Below are 19,814 nucleotides of genomic sequence, written 5' to 3' on the forward strand. Positions count from 1 at the left end.
ATATCAGTCCGTAAATGATTAAATCAACATTGAAGCCATTTGAAAACATGCTGCTGCTGTTTTGAAGAAAAAAAAATATCCAGGTACATTTTCAATTACATTACGTTTTCAGTGGCATTACACTTGACTCTCTTTAGCACAGCAATCTGGCCCTACTGCTGTTAGCTTTACAGAGAAAGCCTCCCTCCACCGACACAAAAAACTGGGAGCACCAAAGTATTAGCCTTTCAGCTACAGATGAATAATGCAAAGTTCCTTTCCCAAAAGAAAATGTATCACATGAAATGAAAGGATGGCTGTGTCCTGGTCCCTCTCTCCTCACCGGGAGCGGTGTTGTGGGTTCAGGAAGTTGAGTTTGGCTAAATTGCTTTTTGCTGAATGATAAATACTAGTAGAGAGAGGAGGTAGCCCCGGGAAACGAGATGTTAAACTTTGCCATGTATAATTTAACATGACACGAATAGCGCTCACATTGAAAAACCACCCCTGCAATCCGCCACCCCTCAATTATTAAAGCTGAACTTCCCTGGGGTACAGTGTGGTTCAACGTGGATATGATGTAATCTACAGCTATTACAGTGACCTGCAGTCACATTTAATCCACAACCAGAATTAACTATGGAGAACAACTCATTAAATTCTACTATTAGGCTTTTTTCAGATAACACATTCCATTTTTCACATCTATTTTCAACACATTATATAAAAAGTTTTAAAAAATTGTTGTTGCTTTGTGTCCATAGTATAGGACACAGTTCCAGGACTACACACTGGATTGCGATTAGCGAGGGTCAATGAGTTTGACTCATCGAATCACCCCCATTAGTAAGAGGCCAGACCAATGTCAATGACCTTCTCCATCTTGACTTGTACTCATTATTTGTGGTTGACAGAAACACGGGGCCAATGGCCATTTTCTAACATGAGATTAACCAAGAGGACGGAGACAGTGTTTCAGAGGAAAACACACTTCTACTTTTTGAGCTAATCCTATCTGAGTCATAAAATATGAACAGCGACTAAGCGAAACCAGTTGTGCGTAGAATATTTGAAGTGTAACTGTCACGCCCTGACCTTAGTTATCTTTGTTTTATTTTTTATTTTGGTTAGGTCAGGGTGTGACGAGGGTGGAATGTGGGTTTTCGTCTTGTCTAGGGTTTTTGTATATCTATGGGGTTTTGGGATTGTCTAGGTAAATGTAGGTCTATGGTGGCCTGAATTGGTTCCCAATCAGAGACAGCTGTTTATCGTTGTTTCTGATTGGGGATCCTATTTAGGTTGCCATTTTCCATTTTGGTTTGTGGGTTATTGTCTATGTGTAGTTGCCTGTCAGTACTTGTGGTGCGTTGTAGAGTTTGTTCAGTCTTCATTAAAAGAAGTATGTATTCTTATCACGCTGTGCCTTGGTCTCCTCGTTATGATGAACGTGACAGTAACATACATTCCTTTGGATGTAGAGCACAGGACGAGGAATACATAAGGATTTCATAGTTAGATGATTTGTCACCAAAAGTGGTTGCTTTTCAATAAAAATGTTGAACAGAAATATATTATATTCTCAATCTGTTTCAACAATATAGTGACTGTGTTATAGTCTAATCTGTAGACTACGATGGACTGTAACATACTCCAGTAGTACCCACCTCTTTTATCCAGACTGTGTTGGACACTGTCCTCCCCCTTCCTCAGGCTGTCAGTGTGCTGGCTGTGGTTCAGTGTCCCCTGGCTGGGCCCATACTCCTCCAAGCCCAGGACTTTCCCATCGCTCAGCTGGTTGTGGACCTGGTTGGGTGTGGAGGTGTGTGTGTGTCCCATCTGATCGTCCTCATCACAGTCATAGTCATCAAGGATGGGGGTCTCCCGGATGGGCATGCCAATAACAGAACTGTGCTGGAGCTGCCGGGAGCCCCGGAAGCTGTCCCTACCCTGGGGCCCCAGCAGCACAGAGGGGATGTAGTGGATCTCATGGGTGGCCTCTGTGCTGGCGCTTTTCTGGGGGACACGTCGGCGCTTGCACCAGCGGTGACGTGTGTACAGCACCAGGGTGAAGAGGAGGATGAGGAGGAGGAGAGCGATCAGGCCTCCCTGGAAGAAAGAGGGAGAGAGACGTCAACAAGCATGCATTTGCACAAAAAGAGAGACACTATTAGAGATTATGAGTGAATCTAGTCTAAGTGAGAACAAGTTGGTCAAGTTTCTCCGGAGCAGACGGCCTGTTGAAATGTCCTGCTTGGTTCAGTGAGTCAACAAATAGAGCGCTGTGCTTGGCGATGAAATGGAGAGAAGAGCTCTCTCCTCTATCTCTTATTTTCTTTCTCTTTCCTTGTCAAAGACACACACACACACACACAAAGCCAGTTAGTCCCACAGCCCTAGGAATTACACATGCCAATATGTTAAGGGTGTTACTAGCCTAACTAAACCCAATCTTCGTCTCCAAGCCATAGCCTACCCCTCAAAGCCTGCTCATGTAAAGGCACATCCATCACCAAGGCACATCCATTGCTACATGGTTTGTCCCATTTCATGCCATCACAGACACATCAACAACCTTCTAGCAGCCAATCTGAGAGTGAATAGCACACTTAATCCATACACATACAGGCCTGTGTATAGAATGATAGAGCGGACATATTCCAAGAGTAACCAACAATTCTTTACACTAGTGGTCAATGGATAGACCACAGTGAGAATCAGACAAATCGCGACCACCCTAATGCCATCCAGCCTCTACTGCAGCCAGACACCGAAAAAGCACAGTCGCCGTATTTTGACGCTACACCCTTCCCACAATTCCCTGTGCTTACTGTATGATACATAACAAGAGCAGATAGGGTTATTCATCACAACATTTAAAATTCCATCTTCATGAGGAAAAACAAACCTCTCTCAAATTATAACTCATGCACTGCTGGGTGGCCATAAATCACACTAGGAAGAGATGGGCAACTCCAAGGAGAGGAACGTCCTCTGGACAAATGTGTTCATTAATCTCCAATAGGAGAGCGGCGTCTGAGAAATACACTCCCCCTCTGAAACAAAGTCACCCGGCAACAACAGAAGAGAGCGCTCCTGTTTCACAAAACGTACAGAACTTCAGGGAAACTGTTCAGAACTTTTCAGAAATTCCCATGGCTAAAAGGATGGTGTAGAAATGGAATTGAGACTGGCAATGTGAAATTAGAAACATAATAAATAATAAAAAAAGAGGTAAGACCTGGGCTTTTCAAAAACAATGGTCAGTGATCATAGCTGTAAAAGAAAATATATGCGCCAATAATCCTTACTGACTATTAAAATGTAACATTAGGTGGTTCTACTTTTGCACTCTCTTCCATTCAAACAACAATGTTAATTCATAGTGGTGGATGTATCCATGAGGGATATGTGGTTCTCAGTCATCTTAAGACCCTACATATCCCTGCTGCTCTGGAGTCACTCCACAGGTAAGAGATGGAGGATTCAACTCTCTCCCTCTCCATCGCTCTCGTTTTTTTAATCCCTCTCTTTCTCTTCCTCCCTTCATCAGTCTCTTTTGCTCCCCTTTCAGCTTTCTTTTCCTCTGCTCTCTCCCTCCCTCTCTCCCTCCCTCACAGATTACCACCTACTCATATGGCGCATGGTCTGGCCACAAACTCACGGCTTACAGCACTGACGTTTTTTCAACATCCTTTAGAACCAATTAAGAATAAATGAATAGATTAACAAATGACTGAGAGCTAAAACCATCTGGCAGAGTTGAATATGCAACCAAGCTGCTACATCAACACTGAGCCACAATGAATGCATCCTATTTCTCATCGTCATACTGAAAGCCAATATCCATGTATTCAATAACGAATAGGGATGAGTGGATCAAAATGAAGCATCAATGTGTTGTACAGCTGACACAAGTATAACCCCTCTCATCAGCAGGTTAGCATTTGTTTTTGTCATGAATCTTGTTCTAGAGGCAGCTCTGCAGAGTGGTCATTAGCTAGCACAGCCACAATGTTATAATATTTTTTGCCTAACCCTAACTTTAACCACACTGCTAACCCTAATACCTAACCTTTACATGACATTAAGTTAGCACATTTTTGTTTTCATAAATCTTTACAATATAGCCAATTTCGACGTTGCAGCTGGCCTAACTAACAAGAAATTGCACAGTTCTGCCTCCAGAACAAGACTCATTACAATAAACATCAACCTGAATATCATCATGCTCTGCTGAAGAGGCTCTGAAATAAAGACAAGCTCTTGTCAGTGATTTTCATCATAATAAGCTTTGCCCCGGGGATAAACTGTGGAATAAAAACAACAAAACACTAAGCTAACCCATCATGCACCTGTTCAGTTCTGTAGCCACCATCTTGGCACAAGGGAAGCAGCTCTCTTCCTGGCAGGCACACTGAGAAATGAGATAGCTGTAGTACATTCATCTTCAGGAAACTCATTGAACAAACAATGTATCCACACATACATATACATATGCGTACATCTGTGTACATAGTAACATATTAATTTATCACATGCACAGACGCAGATGAATATACTCATGTACTGTACATGAAAGAAAAAAGTAATCCATGACCCCCACACACATACACTCAAACATCTGCTCAATTTCTGTGCCTTGACATGGGTACATCTGTGCGCGCACACACACACAGTATTTTACCACACATACACACACCCATGTACTGTACATTAAATAAAAAAGTAATCCATACCCCCCACACACATACACTCAAACATCTGCTCAATTTACGTGCCTTGAGGCAATGCAATACCAATTCCGAGATGTATTTGATACAGAGTGGTGACTGTGTGTACCTCTCACATCAGTGAGGGTGTTAACAGTGCTGTACCACAACAAGTGGATGCTCTCATAGGCCTGTTTCTGGGTGAGCAAACTGTTGTAGCCTACATCAGATGAACCCTCAGTGGAGTGGACCTGAGGCCCTGCCTCACCCTTTCTTTCTTTCTTTCTCTCTCATTCTCTCTTTCTCGCTCTCCCCCATCCCCCTCTTCCCCACATGAAGTTAAAGTGCCATGTGTCCAGGCAGCTGCTATCTACTCTCCCCATCCAACTGCAACTCCCAGAGCCAAGGGACGGAAGACTCGGCTCACTGGTTACTGTGGCCACTTTATTCTACGCCTACAGGGGAACCTTTCCTATCACCCACCAGGTTCAGGAAGTGATGTCACCAGGAGTGTGGTCTCAAACAGGTAGTGTGACAAGATGAGGAGATGGAGGGGAAAAGAGCTGCGTGTGCTGTGAGCCTAGAGTTGTCCCCTATGATGTTTTCAATGAAGCTAGGTGACTGAGAAGAATATAGTTAACAATTGTAATTGTGATTCAGAAAAATTTAAAATTAAATGAACCATGAAGTACACTGCATGTGGTGAGTTAATTGTAAGAACAACCAAAACAGAGAAAGTGAATTGCTAAATAAATAAAAAATATTCACAGCCAACATAAAAATACTTCCAAGATAATTGAAAAATGAAATATAGAAAGCCCACAACCTGAGCCATGAAATCATCAGGGAAATGACATTGACCCTCGGTGGCCCTACGTAATCATGAAATCTGATTAAACTCTGGTTGAAAACTGAATGGAAAATCTCCACAAGCTTAACTGAAAATACCAGGTTGACCTCCACATTCTGTTTCTCTTTGTAGTATGGCTACAGAAAGGCAGGCGTGTTGGTTGGCTCTGTCTGATTGGCTATCAGTCCCATCACCACCCACCCCTGAGCCCCCATCACCTCCCCATCCTCCATGCCGCCCCCCTTGGCCCTGACTCTGGTCCCTGGGCAAGGTGAGAGATTTGTGGGTAGATTTGCCTGTTGCTGGCCCTCCTGAATTACAGCAGGGAATTAGGCCTGAGTTACTGCTTTGCCGCACACCCACCCTGCATCTCACAATGCCTCCCCTCCTCCCCCTCCTCCTCAGCCAAGCAGTTCTAGCCAGCCCTGGCTCTCTGGATCTCTGGGTGTCATCATATGCAGAGGGATGCCCTGCATACATAGATCATTGAGATAGATAATGTTTTATTTATATTCAGGGGAATCTATGTGCAGGGAGAAGGAATGAAAAGGAATGAAAAGCAGATCGAGAGAGCAACGGGAAACGAACAGAACAAAAATGAGTACATGCTGTCAACTTCCAAGCTGTCACAGAGCTGGTCATAACTCAGCAGACTTGAAACAGACACCACAGCTACATAACAGGCTGTAAGACCGCATGCATCAGAGGAAAATAGCCAGTTATTATATAACTGATTTACTAAGCGTTTGCAACACTGCAAAAGCATGAATCATGTTTGGTTCCCCAGAGTAAATTCAACATTGAATGTATCAATAAACAGTGCTTGTGAGAAGGGATACAGTATTAAGATAAAGTATAAATGAAGACTGTATTCTGTTTGAGCCTCGTGTTTGGTGTTGTATTCTGTTTGAGCCTCGTGTTGGGTGTTGTATTCTGTTTGAGCCTTGTGTTTGGTGTTGTATTCTGTTTGAGCCTCGTGTTGGGTGTTGTATTCTGTTTGAGCCTCATGTTGGGAGTTGTATTCTGTTTGAGCCTCGTGTTTGGTGTTGTATTCTGTTTGAGCCTCGTGTTGGGTGTTGTATTCTGTTTGAGCCTCATGTTGGGTGTTGTATTCTGTTTGAGCCTCGTGTTGGGTGTTGTATTCTGTTTGAGCCTCATGTTGGGAGTTGTATTCTGTTTGAGCCTTGTGTTGGGTGTTGTATTGCCTACTTTGTCCTTGATGCCAGTGATGTGTAAATGTGGTCCGTGGTGTGAGTTGAAAAGGGTAGGGTGAGTCAGGGCATTAGAGTTTCCAGTTTTAATGTCACATGCACAAGTACACTGAAATGCCTTTCTTGCTAGCTCTAACCCCAACAATGCAGCAATAACAATGTAATATTAAAAATGACAAGGTCGAACAAAAAAAATAAGAAGAACACGATAAAGTAGGTAAGCATACTATATACAGAGTCAGTTCCAGCACCATATTTACAATGTGAAGTCATACTGGATCGATAGAGCTAGAGGTAAGGTGACAAGGCATCAGGATATATGATAAACAGAACAGCAGCAGCGTATATAATTATTGTATGTGAGTGGGTGTGTAGAGTCAGTTTAAATGTATGTGCATATGTTTGAGTGAGGAAATTATGGAGTGTTTGTATGTGTGTTAGAGTATCAGTGTGAGCAGTGTGTGCCCTGTGAGTGTGCATAGAGACAGTGCAAAAAATAAGAATAAAATACAAAAATAGTCTGTGTAACCACTTTGTTAGCTATTTAGTTAGCTATTTAGCAGTCTAATACACCAGCTGACTGCTCAGCTGTCAGGGCATCTGACACAGCTTTCACTGACTGAGTCACAGATGGAGAGGAATGATGTCTATGATACAGAAGCACTAGTATGACATGGTTGTATTGTAATACTTGTGATAAACTGAAATTGGTTGATTTGTTGATATTATATAGTGCATTCGGAAAGTATTCAGACCCCTTGCCTTTTTCCATATTTTGTTATGTTACAGCCCTATTCTAAAATGTATTACGTTTGTGTTTTGTTCTCATCAAACAATTCAAACAATACCCAATAATGACAAAGTGAAAACAGATTTTTAGAAATTTTAGCAAATGTATAAAAAAATATTTTAAAAAAACGTACTTTACATATGTATTCAGACTGTTGGCTATGTGACTCAAAATTGAGCTCATGTGCATCCTGTTTCCATTGATCATCCTTGAGATGTTTCCACAACTTGATTGGAGTCCACCTGTGGTAAATTCAAATGATTGGGTGTGATTTGGCAAGGCACAGATCTGAAGAAGGGGACCAACAAATGTCTGCAGCATTGAAGATCCTCAAGAACACAGTGGCCTCCAAAATGTTTACATGGATGAACTTTGGAACCACCAAGACTCTTCCTAGTGCTGGCCGCCCGGTCAAACAGAGCAATCGGGGGAGAAGGGCCTTAGTCAGGGAGGTGACAAAGAACCCGATGGTCACTGTGACAGAGCTCCAGAGTTCCTCTATGGAGATGGGATAAGCTCTACGGACAACCATCTCTGCAGCACTCCAATCAGACTTTCATGGTAGAGTGGACAGACAGAAGCCACTAGTCAGTAAAAGACACAGGACAGCCCGCTTGGAGTCCCTAAAGGACTATCAGACCATGAGAAACAAGATTATCTGGTCTGATGAAACCAAGATTGAACTCTTTGGCCTGAATGTGAAGCGTCACTTCTGGAGGAAACCTAGCAACATCCCTACGGTGAAGCATGGTGGTGGCAGCATCATGCTGTGGGGATCTTTTTCTGCGGCAGGGATTGGGAGACTAGTCAGGATTGAGGTAAAAATGAACAGAGTAAAGTACAGAGATCCTTGGTGAAAACCTGCTCCAGAGCACTCAGGACCTCAGACTGGGGTGAAGGTTCACCTTCCAACAGGACAAGGACCCTAAGCACACAGACAAGACAACGCAGGAGTGGCTTCGGGACAAATCTCTGAATGTCCTTGAGTCCGGACTTGAACCAGATCGAACATCTCTGGAGAGACCTGAAAATATCTGTGCAGCAACACTCCCCATCCATCCTGACAGAGCTTAAGAGGATCTGCAGAGAATACAGGTGTGCCAAGCTTGTTGTGTCATACCCAAGAAGACTCTGTAATCGCTGCACAAGGTGCTTCAACAAAGTACTGAGTAAAGGGTCTGAATACTTATGTAAATGTGATATTTAAGGGTTTATTTTTTTTAAATACATTTGCAAAAGATTCTAAAAACCTGTTTTTGCTTTGTCATTATGGGGTATTGTGTGTAGATTGATGAGACAAAAAAACGATTTTATCCCTTTTAGAATAAGACTGCAACGTAACAAAATGTGAGAAAAGTCAAGGGGTCTGAATACTTTCCGAATACACTGTACAGTTTACTTGTCACGACTTCCGCCGAAGTCGGTTCCTCTCCTTGTTCGGACCGTGTTTTTGGCACTTGCATGTGTTATGTGCTGTCATTTGGTACTGGTATTAAAGTGCGCCTGTTTATTATACTCCGCTCTCCTGCACTTGACTTCGACCTCCCTTATACACGCATTACAGAATCACTCAACAAAAGAATGGAGTCCCCGGGAGCAGACGCCCTCCCAGTTGCAGTGGAGGAGCGCGTTCAGCTGCACGCGACCATGTTGCAACGTCTGGACACAGCCATGGATCGCGTGCTGCAGACTATGAATCGTTGAGAGAGAGGAGGAGGTTTTTCAGCACCTCCACCAGCCCCACTACAACAGGTCCCACTGTCCAACCCTCTTTCACCTGGTCCCAGCGGGATTCGACTTGCGCTCCCGAGGGAGTATGATGGGATGGCTGCCGGATGCCAGGGGTTTCTACTACAGCTGGAGCTCTACCTGGCGACCGTCCACGCGGCTCCTTCGGGGCGTGAGAGTGTGTCCGCCCTCATCTCCTGCCTCTCAGGCAAAACCTTGGAGTGGGCCAACGCCGTATGGAGTGAGGGAGACGCGGCATTGGACCATTATGCAGAGTGAACGTCTGTTCCACCTGAGGCAGGGGACGAGGAGCGCGCAGGATTTTGCCTTGGACTTCCGGAACCCTGGCCGCCAGCGCGGGATGGAACGACAGGGCCCTGATTGATCACTACAGGTGCAGTCTGTGCGAGGAAGTCCGTCGGAAGTTGGCCTGCCGAGACACCACCCTCACATTGGACCAGCTGGTGGACCTGTCCATCCGGCTGGACAACCTGCTGACTGCCCGCGGACGTCCGGATCGGGACCTGTCAGTTTTCCCGCATTCCTAGCATAAGGCGCTAGTAGATTCAGGCGCAGCTGGGAATTTTATTGACCGCTCATTTGCTCATAGTTTAGGGATTCCCCTTTTTCCTGTGGATATGCCCTTCCCTGTGCATGCCCTAGATAGTCAACCATTAGGGTCAGGGCTGATTAGGGAGGCCACCGCTCCACTTAATATGGTTACGCAGGAGGGTCATAAGGAGAGAATCAATCTGTTCCTTATTGATTCTCCTGCGTTTCCCGTGGTGCTGGGCTTACCCTGGTTGGCCTGTCATGATCCCACTATTTTGTGGCAACAGATGGCTCTCAAGGGGTGGTCACAAAAGTGCTCAGGGAGGTGTGTGGGGGTTTCCATCGGTGCGACTACGGTGGAAAGTCCAGATCAGGTCTCCACCGTGTACATCCCCTCAGATTATGCCGATTTGGCTCTCGCCTTCTGTAAGAAGAGGGTGACTAAATTACTACCTCATCGACGGGGGGATTGTGCGATAAATCTCCTGGTAGACGCAGCACTTCCCAGGAGTCACGTGTATCCTCTGTCACAGGAGGAGATGGTGGCTATGGAAACATATGTCTCCGAATCCCTGGGGCAGGGATACATTCGGCCCTCCACTTCACCTGCCTCCTCGAGTTTCATTTTTGTGAAGAAGAAGGATGGGGGTCTGCGCCCGTGTAACTATCGAGGGATCAATCAGATCACTGTGAGGTACAGCTACCCGCTGCCTCTCATCACCAGTGCCATCAAGTCAATGCACGGGGCGCGCTTCTTCACAAAATTGGATCTCAGGAGAGCTTACAAACTAGTGCATAGAGGGGGATGAGTGGAAGACGGCATTTAGTACCACCTCAGGGCACTATGAGTACCTCGTCATGCCGTACGGGTTGATAAATGCTCCATCAGTCTTCCAGGCCTTTGTTGACGAGATTTTCCGGGACCTGCACGGGCAGGGTGTAGTGGTGTATATCGACGACATTCTGATATACTCCGCTACACATGCCGAGCATGTGTCCCTGTTGCGCACGGTGCTTGGTCGACTGTTGTATCATGACCTGTACGTCATGGCTGAGAAATGTCTGTTCTTCCAACAGTCCGTCTCCTTCTTAGGGTACCGCATTTCCACGTCAGGGGTGGAGATGGAGAGTGTCCGCATTTCAGCCGTGCGTAATTGGCCGACTCCCACCACGGTAAAGGAGGTGCAGCAGTTTCTAGGGTATGCCAACTACTACCGGAGGTTTATCCGGGGTTTTGGACAGGTAGCAGCTCCCCTTACCTCACTGCTGAAGGGAGGACCAGTGCGACTGCAGTGGACAACTGGGGCGAACAGGGCTTTTGGTCACCTGAAGGATCTGTTTACCTCGGCTCCCGTGCTGCCCCATCCGGATCCCTCTTTGGCGTTCATAGTGGAGGTGGACGCGTCCGAGGCTGGGATAGGAGCCGAGCTCTCGCAGCGCTCACGAACGCCAACAAAGCTCCGCCCCTGTGCGAATGGTTCAAGCGCTCGGAGGAGACCTGGGACGCCGCCCATGTGCACCTACAACGGGCCGCGAGGCGGCAAAAAGCGAGCGCCGACCGTCACCGCAGCGAGGCACCGGTGTTCGCAACAGGGGACAGGGTCTGGCTCTCAACCCAAAACCTGCCCCTCCGCCTGCCCTGCCGGAAGCTGGGTCCGCGGTTTATGGGGCCACTTAAGGTCCTGAGGAGACTGAACGAGGTATGCTATAGATTACAGTTTCCCCCAGATTACCGCATTAATCCCTCGTTCCATGTGTCTCTCCTCAGGCCGGTGGTGGCTGGTCCACTCCAGGAAGCTGAGGTGCGGGAGGTTCCTCCGCCCCCTCTGGACATCGAGGGGGCCCCGGCGTATGCTAGGTACCTCGTGGGGTGGGAGGGGTACGGTCCGGAGGAGAGTCCTGGACACTTCGTTGCTGCGGGATTTCCACCGTCTCCATCCGGATCACCCTGTGCCTCGTCCTCTGGGTCGTCCCCGAGGTCGGTGTCGGCGCGCTGCTTGAGCCGCGCGTCAAGGGGGGTGTGGGGGTGGGGTACTGTCACGACTTCCGCCGAAGTCGGTCCCTCTCCTTGTTCGGGCAGAGTTTGGCGGTCGACGTCACCGGCTTTCTAGCCACCGCCGATCCATTTTTCATTTTCCATTTATTCTGTCTTTGTCTTATCACACCTGGCTTCACTCACAAATGACTTGTTTATTATTTAACCCTCTGTTCCCCATGTTGTATTTGTGAGTGATTGTAATTTGTTACGTGGATATTTGTCAGGCGTTGCACTTTTGTTTTAGACCGTGTTTTTGGCACTTGTATGTGTTATGTGCTGTCATTAGGTAACCGGTATTAAAGTGTGCCTGTTTATTATACTCCGCTCTCCTGCGCTTGACTTCGCCTCCCATATACACGCATTACAGTACTGTATGTACACTCTTCGAAAAAAAGGTGCTATCTAGAACCTAAAACAATTATTCAGTTGTCCCCATAGGAGAACACACTGAAGAACCATTTTTGGTTCAAGGTAAAACCCTAATGGGTTCTGCCTGGAACAAAAAGAGTTCTACCTGGAACCGAAAATGGTGTTCCTATTGGGGTGAGCTGAAGAACCCTTTTGGAACCCTTTTTTCTAAGAGTGTAGGAATTTCAAGGGGTGTGGTTGTATGTTAAACAGTATCGGTTCAGCTTATAGTTATTTTGGCAAAAATGTCCGCGATACAGTAGGAGGCTTGAAGCAAAGTACTATCACCATTCACGACAGTTAAGAGTCATACGAGTTAGTAGGTTTACACAACTACTGTACAACTACTGTTGACTACTGTTGATTACTTTTATCATGATACATAATCGAAGACATTGACCCATTTGTGTATGTTTACAAACAATTACAACATCCAGAGCTGGCCCAGTCCTATCCGTCCAATAGCTTCATTTGAAGGTAATCATAATTCACATCTGACTGAAAAACCAATTGACTCTCCATTTGTTATCCCTGGGCCAGACTGGTGAAGGAACATTGTGGATTTAGTATTCATAGAAAACCAAAAGAGACTGTTCAGATAATCCCTCTCTCCTATTGTAACCGAGCTAGGGTGTTATTTTCCCTTTAATAACTTCCCATGATCCTCCCTGTTTGCATGGTAACCAAATATAATTGCCCGATGATCATGCATAGCTGCTTGCTCATTACGGCGGCAAATTAGTGCTGGTACAGCGACTCAGTGACTGTGCGTCTCTCCACAACCTTATGCCGTTCCCCTTCTCTTCTTTTTTTCTCTTCCAAAGATAAATGATATCTTAGAGTTGAAGCAGTGCGAGCCAGCTGCAAACAGACGTGCCCTTCTCGGTGACATTCGGAGGAAAAAATGTGATTAGGAAGCTAATGCTAATATTTGAAGACGTGGCACAAGGGGCCAATACGGACTGAAACAGCTGTTCATAACAAGGCAATAAAATTGACAAGACAATGGTGCCCTAGGGGTGCCTCTTATTAGGAAAGACTAGGGAAGGAGATTTCAAATCAAATCAAAGTCTATTTGTCACATGCCCCGAATACAACAAGTGTAGACGTACAGTGAAATGCTTACTTACAAGCCCAACAATGCCATTTTTAAGTAAAAAATAGTTATTAGGTAAACAATAGATACTGTAAGTATAGAAATACAAAATAAAAAGTAAAATGACAGTGAAAATAACAGTAGCAAGGCTATATACAGGTGGTGCCGGTACAGAGTCAATGTGAAGGGGCACCGGTAAGTTGGGCTAATTGAGGTAATATGTACATGTAGGTATAGTTAAAGTGAATATGCACAGATGATAAACAGAGAATAGCAGCAGTGTAAAAGAGGGGGTTGGCGGGTCGGGGGTGGCGGGACACTATGCAAATAGTTCGGGTAGCCATGTGATTACCTGTTCAGTCTTATGGCCTATGGGTAAAAGCTGTTGAGAAGCCTTTTGGTCCTAGACTTGGTGCTCCGGTACCGCTTGCCATGAGGTAGCAGAGAGAACAGTCTATGACTGGGGTGGCTGGGGACTTTGACAATTTTTAGGGCCTTCCTCTGACACCTCCTGGTGTAGAGGTCCTGGATGGCAGGCAGCTTAGACCCAGTGATGTACTGGGCCGTAAGCACTACCCTCTGTAGTGCCTTGCGGTCGGAGGACGAGCAGTTGCCGTACCATGCAGTGATGCAACCATGCTCTCGATGTTGCAGCTGTAGTACCTTTTGAGGATCTGAGGACCCATGCCAAATCTTTTCAGTCTCCTGAGGGGAAATAGGTGTTGTCGTGCCTGGACAATTCTAGTTTGTTGGTGATGTGGACACCAAGGAACCTGAAGCTCTCAATCTGCTTCACTACAGCCCTGTCGATGAGAATGGGGGCGTGCTCAGTCCTCCTTTTCCAGTAATCCACAATCATCTCCTTTGTCTTGATTATGTTGAGGGATAGGTTATTCTGGCACCACAAGGCCAGGACTCTGACCTCCTCCCTAAAGGCTGTCTCGTCGTTGTCGGTGATCAGGCCTACCACTGTTGTGTCGTCTGCAAACTTAATGATGGTGTTGGAGTCGTGCCTGGCAATGCAGTTGTGGGTGAACAGGGAGTACAGGAGGGGACTGAGCACGCACCCTGATGGGCTCCAGTGTTGAGGATCAGCGTGGCAGATGTGTTGCTACCTACCCTCACCACTTGGGGGCGGCCCTTCAGGAAGTCCAGGATGCAGTTGCAGAGGGAGGTGTTTAGTCCCAGGGTCCTTAGCTTAGTGATGAGCTTTGAGGGCACAATGGTGTTGAACGCTGAGCTGTAGTCAATGAATATCATTCTCACGTAGGTGTTCCTTTTGTCCAGGTGGGAAAGGGCACTGTGGATCTGTATGCAAATTGGAGTGGGTCTAGGGTTTCTGGGATAATGGTGTTGATATGGGCCATGACCAGCCTTTCACAGCACTTCATGGCTACGGACTTGAGTGCTACGGGTCTGTTGTAATTTAGGCAGGTTACCTTAGTGCTCTTGGGCACAGTGATAATGGTGGTCTGCTTGAAGCATGTTGGTATTACAGACTCAATCAGGGACATGTTGAAAATGTCAGTGAAGACATCTGCCAGATGCCCGGAGCACACGTCCTGGTAATCCGTCTGGCCCAGAGGCCTTGTGAATGTTAACCTGTTTAAAGATCTTACTCACGACGGCTACGGAGAGCATGATCACACAGTCTTCCGGAACAGCTGATACTCTCATGCATGCCTCGGTGTTGCTTGCCTCGAAGCGAGCATGGAAGTGATTTAGCTCATCTGGTAGGCTCGTGTCACTGGGCAGCTCGCGGCTGTGCTTCCCTTTGTAGTCGGTCATAGTTTGCAGATCCTGCCACATCCGACGAGCGTCAGAGCCGGTGTAGTACGATTCAATCTTAGTACTGTATTGGCGCTTTGCCTGTTTGATGGTTCGTCTGAGGGCATAACAGTGGTTTTACCAAAGGAGGCACAACAATAAGGTTGTTCTCTTTCAAAAATGTGCCTCTCCAAAACAGAGACCTGACCTATTATAAGCTTCCGGGTTAGAGTCCTGCACCTTGAAAGCGGCAGCTCTACTCTTTAGCTCAGTGCGAATGTAATCCATGTCTTCTGGTTGGGGTATGTATGTACAGTCACTGTGGGGACGACGTCCTCAATGCACTTATTGATAAAGCCAGTGACTGATGTGGTGTACTCCGCAATGCCATCGGAATAATCCCGGAACATATTCCAGTCTGTGCTAGCAAACCAGTCCTGTAGTTTAGCATCTGCTTCATCTGACCACTTTCTTACAGACCGAGTCACTGCTTGAATTTGTGCTTGTAAGCAGAAAGCAGGAGGATAGAATTATGGTCAGATTTGACAAATGGAGGGCGAGGGAGAGCTTTGTACATGTCTATGTGTGTGGAGTAAATGTGATCTAGAATTTTTTCCCCTCTGGTTGCGCATTTAACATGCTGATAGAAAAGAGGTAAAACTGATTTAAGTTTACCTGCATTAAAGTCCCCGGCCACTAGGAACGCTGCCTCTGGGTGAGCGGTTTTCTGTTTGCTTATTTCCTTATACAGCTCAGTGCAGTCTTGTTATAGTCCCTGTCACTTTTGTTGAAGAGAGGCCTTAGATTTGGCTCTAGGGAAGGACATTTAGGACTAATGAATTAGATTTGGGACTAGGGAGGGACATGTGAGACTAATGAAGGAGATTTGGGACTAAGGTTGGAGATGTGGGACTAGGGATGGAGATTTGGGTCTAGGGTTGGAGATTTGGGACTAATGAAAGATATTTGGGACTAATGAAGGAGATTTGGGACTAATGAAAGAGATTTGGTACTAGGGTTGGAGATTTCGATTGTGTTTCACTCAAAAAAGATACAACTATCTCTGACAGTTCTATTTTCTGACAACAATTTGGTACATGCTCCGACCAGATAATCAGAGGTCAAACGGCATAGAATGCTGTGACATTAAAGGTGTCGGAATTCTTGTAAAGGCCACCGCAGAACATAACATTCCAAAGTGTCATTGCTGTTGAGAAGACTACTGGGTGTTTGTTCAAGTAACTCTGCTACAAAAATGTGAGCTCAGTGTCCTTGCCTATGGAGAGAGTATAACCCCCAAAATTGTAAGGGTTTAAACTCCTTATGCATTTTCTTGGGAATTTGTGTGTGTGTGTGTGTGTGTTTGTCCACATGTGTGTGTGTATGTGTCTGTGTGTTTAAATTAGAGGCAGCTGGGACCCCAGCCCTGGTTATATTCCCTGTCGCTTTGGTTGAAGAGAGGCCTTTATTTGTTTTTGCAGCTGTCGGCCAAGTGTTGCTGGAACAGCTTGCCAGAGTAGACCTGTCAGGGAATGCTGGCACCTGAAGGGGGATCTTTGTCCATTCACAGCAAAAATGAATTTCTCTCTCTCTCTCTCTCCACCCTGCTCCTCACCTCACTGCAATCTCCACTCAATTCCCTGGCAGGCAGCTCGGCACTACACCGCTAAACTTATTCCTATTTCATGTTATATAGATATACACACACTACCCGACCAAAAGTATGTGGACATCTGCTTTTCGAACATCTCATTCCAAAATGATGGACATTAATATGGAGTTGGTCCCCCCTTTGCTATCCACTCTTTTGGGAAGGCTTTCCACTAGATGTTAGAACATTGCTACGGAGACTTGCTTCCATTCAGCCACAAGAGCATTGGTGAGGTCGGGCACTGATGATGAGTGATTAGGCCTGGCTCGCAGTCGGCATTCCAATTCATCCCAAAGATGTTCGATGGGGTTGAGTTATGGGCTCTGTGCAGGCCAGTCAAGTTCTTCTACACCGATCTCGACAAACCATTTCTGTATGGACCTTGCTTTGTGTACGGGGGCATTGTCATGCTGAAACAGGAAAGGGACTTGCCCAATGGCGGCGATCTTTACACCACTCCAGCTGACGCTTGGCATTGCATAGGTGATCTTAGGCTTGTGTGCAGCTGCTCGGCCATGGAGACCCATTTCATGAGGCTCCCGACGAACAGTTCTTATGCTGACGTTGCTTTTAGAGGCAGTTTGGAACTCGGTAGTGAGTGTTGCAACCGAGGACAGACTATTTTTTCCCGTTCTGTAAGCTTGTGTTGGCTACCACTTTGCAGCTGAGCCGTTGTTGCTCCTAAATGTTTCCACAATAACAGCATTTACAGTTGACCGAGGCAGCTTTAGCATGGTAGAAATTTGACAAACTGACTTGCTGGAAAGATGGCATCCTATTAAGGTGCCACGTGGAAAGTCAGTGAGCTCTTGAGTAAGGTCATTCTACTGCCAATGTCTGTCTATGGAGATTGCATGGTTGTGTGCTAGATTTTATACACCTTTATCCACCAATTTGAAGGGGTGTCCACATACTTTTGTATGTAGTGTGTATATACACTGTTTCAATTAACACTTTTCCTGGCCCAAGGTTACAATAATACAGATGGAAAGAGAGTCAGCTAGAGTTGCTGCTTGAATAGGTCAACTGAAACACTTTGCTGATGTATTACATTACATATCACACTTGGTGAATAATATTCAGATTTATGAATAAGGTTAAACAACTAGGTGACAAAGATGCTTGTGGAATCATATAATGTAAACATGATCAAATGGTACCTAGTAAAAACCTCTCAATTTACTTTTAAGAGTATAGATGTTGAAAAGTGGCAGTTATTGGAGTCATTCATGTGCGGTAGCATCCACATATGGTATTTTAAGTGTTTAGGGAGAAAAACAAGTGTCTGGGAAACATTAACGGGAGATTCCGAAAAAGCTTTAATCGATGCAGCTGAACAAAGCCATTAAAAACCATGTGAATCGGAATTAATCAATAGATATAAAAGTCTTCCCGAAGGAGAGACAAGACGGCACCAAGTCTGCGTAGACGGCGGGATGGTATTAGCACTGCAGTGTTATGGTAGGGTTTTGAGAGGTTAATGAGATATGGAGCCAGGCTTGGACTGATTTCCTAGCTCTAAATGTCCAGAAAAGGATGCATTGAATTAACAATATCCCAACAGAGCAGAGAAATGCATACTAATTTGTAACAAATAAATGAATATCTACCTCAATTGTTGTTTGTTTCGCAAACATGGTGCCAGGACTGTTTGTAGCACACGAGGCAGAACACTTTGTATGCATTAATAGGCCAGACTAAATAAGGAGATATACGGTATCACCTGTTGGTACTACACCAGCAGCAGGTAAATAACATTGGTAAATCACTGTTCCCTCAGAAAAGAACCACGCATAAATAAGTGAGGAAACCAAACAATCATTATTTCAAGTAGACAGTTATGGCATTTTAAGCCATGTCTGTGAATAATAGAGCAGTCACTTTGCCTATCACTTAAGCCCTTTTAATAATACTGAACCAAACTGAGCTGTACTATAGTGGCCTGGTACTGCATCCCCCTTAATGGAACTGAGCTGGAAAGAATCATAATGGAAAATATCTGAGCAAGTACAATACAATACAGTTTGGGTTGGCAGTATAGCGTGAAAAGGGTAAAATACTGCAGATGGTAAGATGAATAGCCAGATGGACAATTAGACAGCAACCTTGTACAGGTTTTGGGTATCCTTCACAGAATCCATCCAAAAGTCACGTACTCCAAATAACCCAGTTGAGAGTTAGCAGAATGGACTAGAAATCACCTCAGAGCTTTCTCAAGCTATAACCGTTTATGCATTAAGTGGGAGATGTAGAGTGAGGAAGATAATTGTTGCACTGTAAGGGGCAGCTAGACTGACTTTTCAAGGTTATTGTTAATTAAGGAAATGAATGTTGGTGTCTCTGAGGGTGATAGGTGTTTTAAGGGTTGTATCCAGTAGCCTTGTGCTGCTTTGTCTCTGGCCTTTGAGTCATGATGAAAACCCAGGCTGAAAATGCAAAGTAGGCTGCTGTATTTATGCATGGAAGACTTTGGTGCAGAACTAATTATATTTACAGTACACTGATAACAACGTGCATACACACACCACGGACATAGGGGAGCTGGAGACAAGCACGTACAGTACTCATACATGCATGTGCATGTACAATTGCATACACACACGAGCTCAAACACACACACAACACACTAACTAATTCAATGCCCTGTCTCTTGCGCTTCCCTTTATCTCATCTCTCTTTAGACATTGTGATATGGAACAGTACACAAGATGAATCCTAAATACATTGCAGAGGGATTACTCAACATTGGAAGCCTGGAGAAATCAAAGGTTTTATAATGAAATGACTGTCACTCACCATGGTCATCGGATCACTGCACTTTGGATGTCAGTCACAGACTTTCACTGACAGAACATTTCATTTGGTTCAGGCAGGTGTAAAATGAGGTACCAACCACAAAATTAGCTCACTTTCATGGCTTTTAACTCAACAATTGTTTAAAGATAATTGAGCTGCCAGTATTTTTCATCTCAACCCAGTGCAGTCACTCTGGCATCTGTTTGATATTATATTGTGTTCATGTTGATTGCAGTGTC

At 45.3% G+C, this 19,814-nt stretch overlaps 1 protein-coding gene across 1 annotated transcript in view; it reads right to left on the bottom strand.

Annotated features, from left to right (window-relative positions):
- LOC110509815 (astrotactin-2) overlaps positions 1–19,814 on the bottom strand; it is a 457,880-nt gene that overhangs the window by 335,041 nt on the left and 103,025 nt on the right. The window contains exon 3 of the mRNA XM_036967227.1: positions 1,644–2,085. Coding sequence (XP_036823122.1) covers positions 1,644–2,085 — 442 coding nt within the window. The remainder of the gene's footprint in view (positions 1–1,643; positions 2,086–19,814) is intronic.

This window comes from Oncorhynchus mykiss, chromosome Y, assembly GCF_013265735.2.
Source record: "Oncorhynchus mykiss isolate Arlee chromosome Y, USDA_OmykA_1.1, whole genome shotgun sequence".
Classification (NCBI taxonomy): Eukaryota; Metazoa; Chordata; class Actinopteri; order Salmoniformes; family Salmonidae; genus Oncorhynchus; species Oncorhynchus mykiss.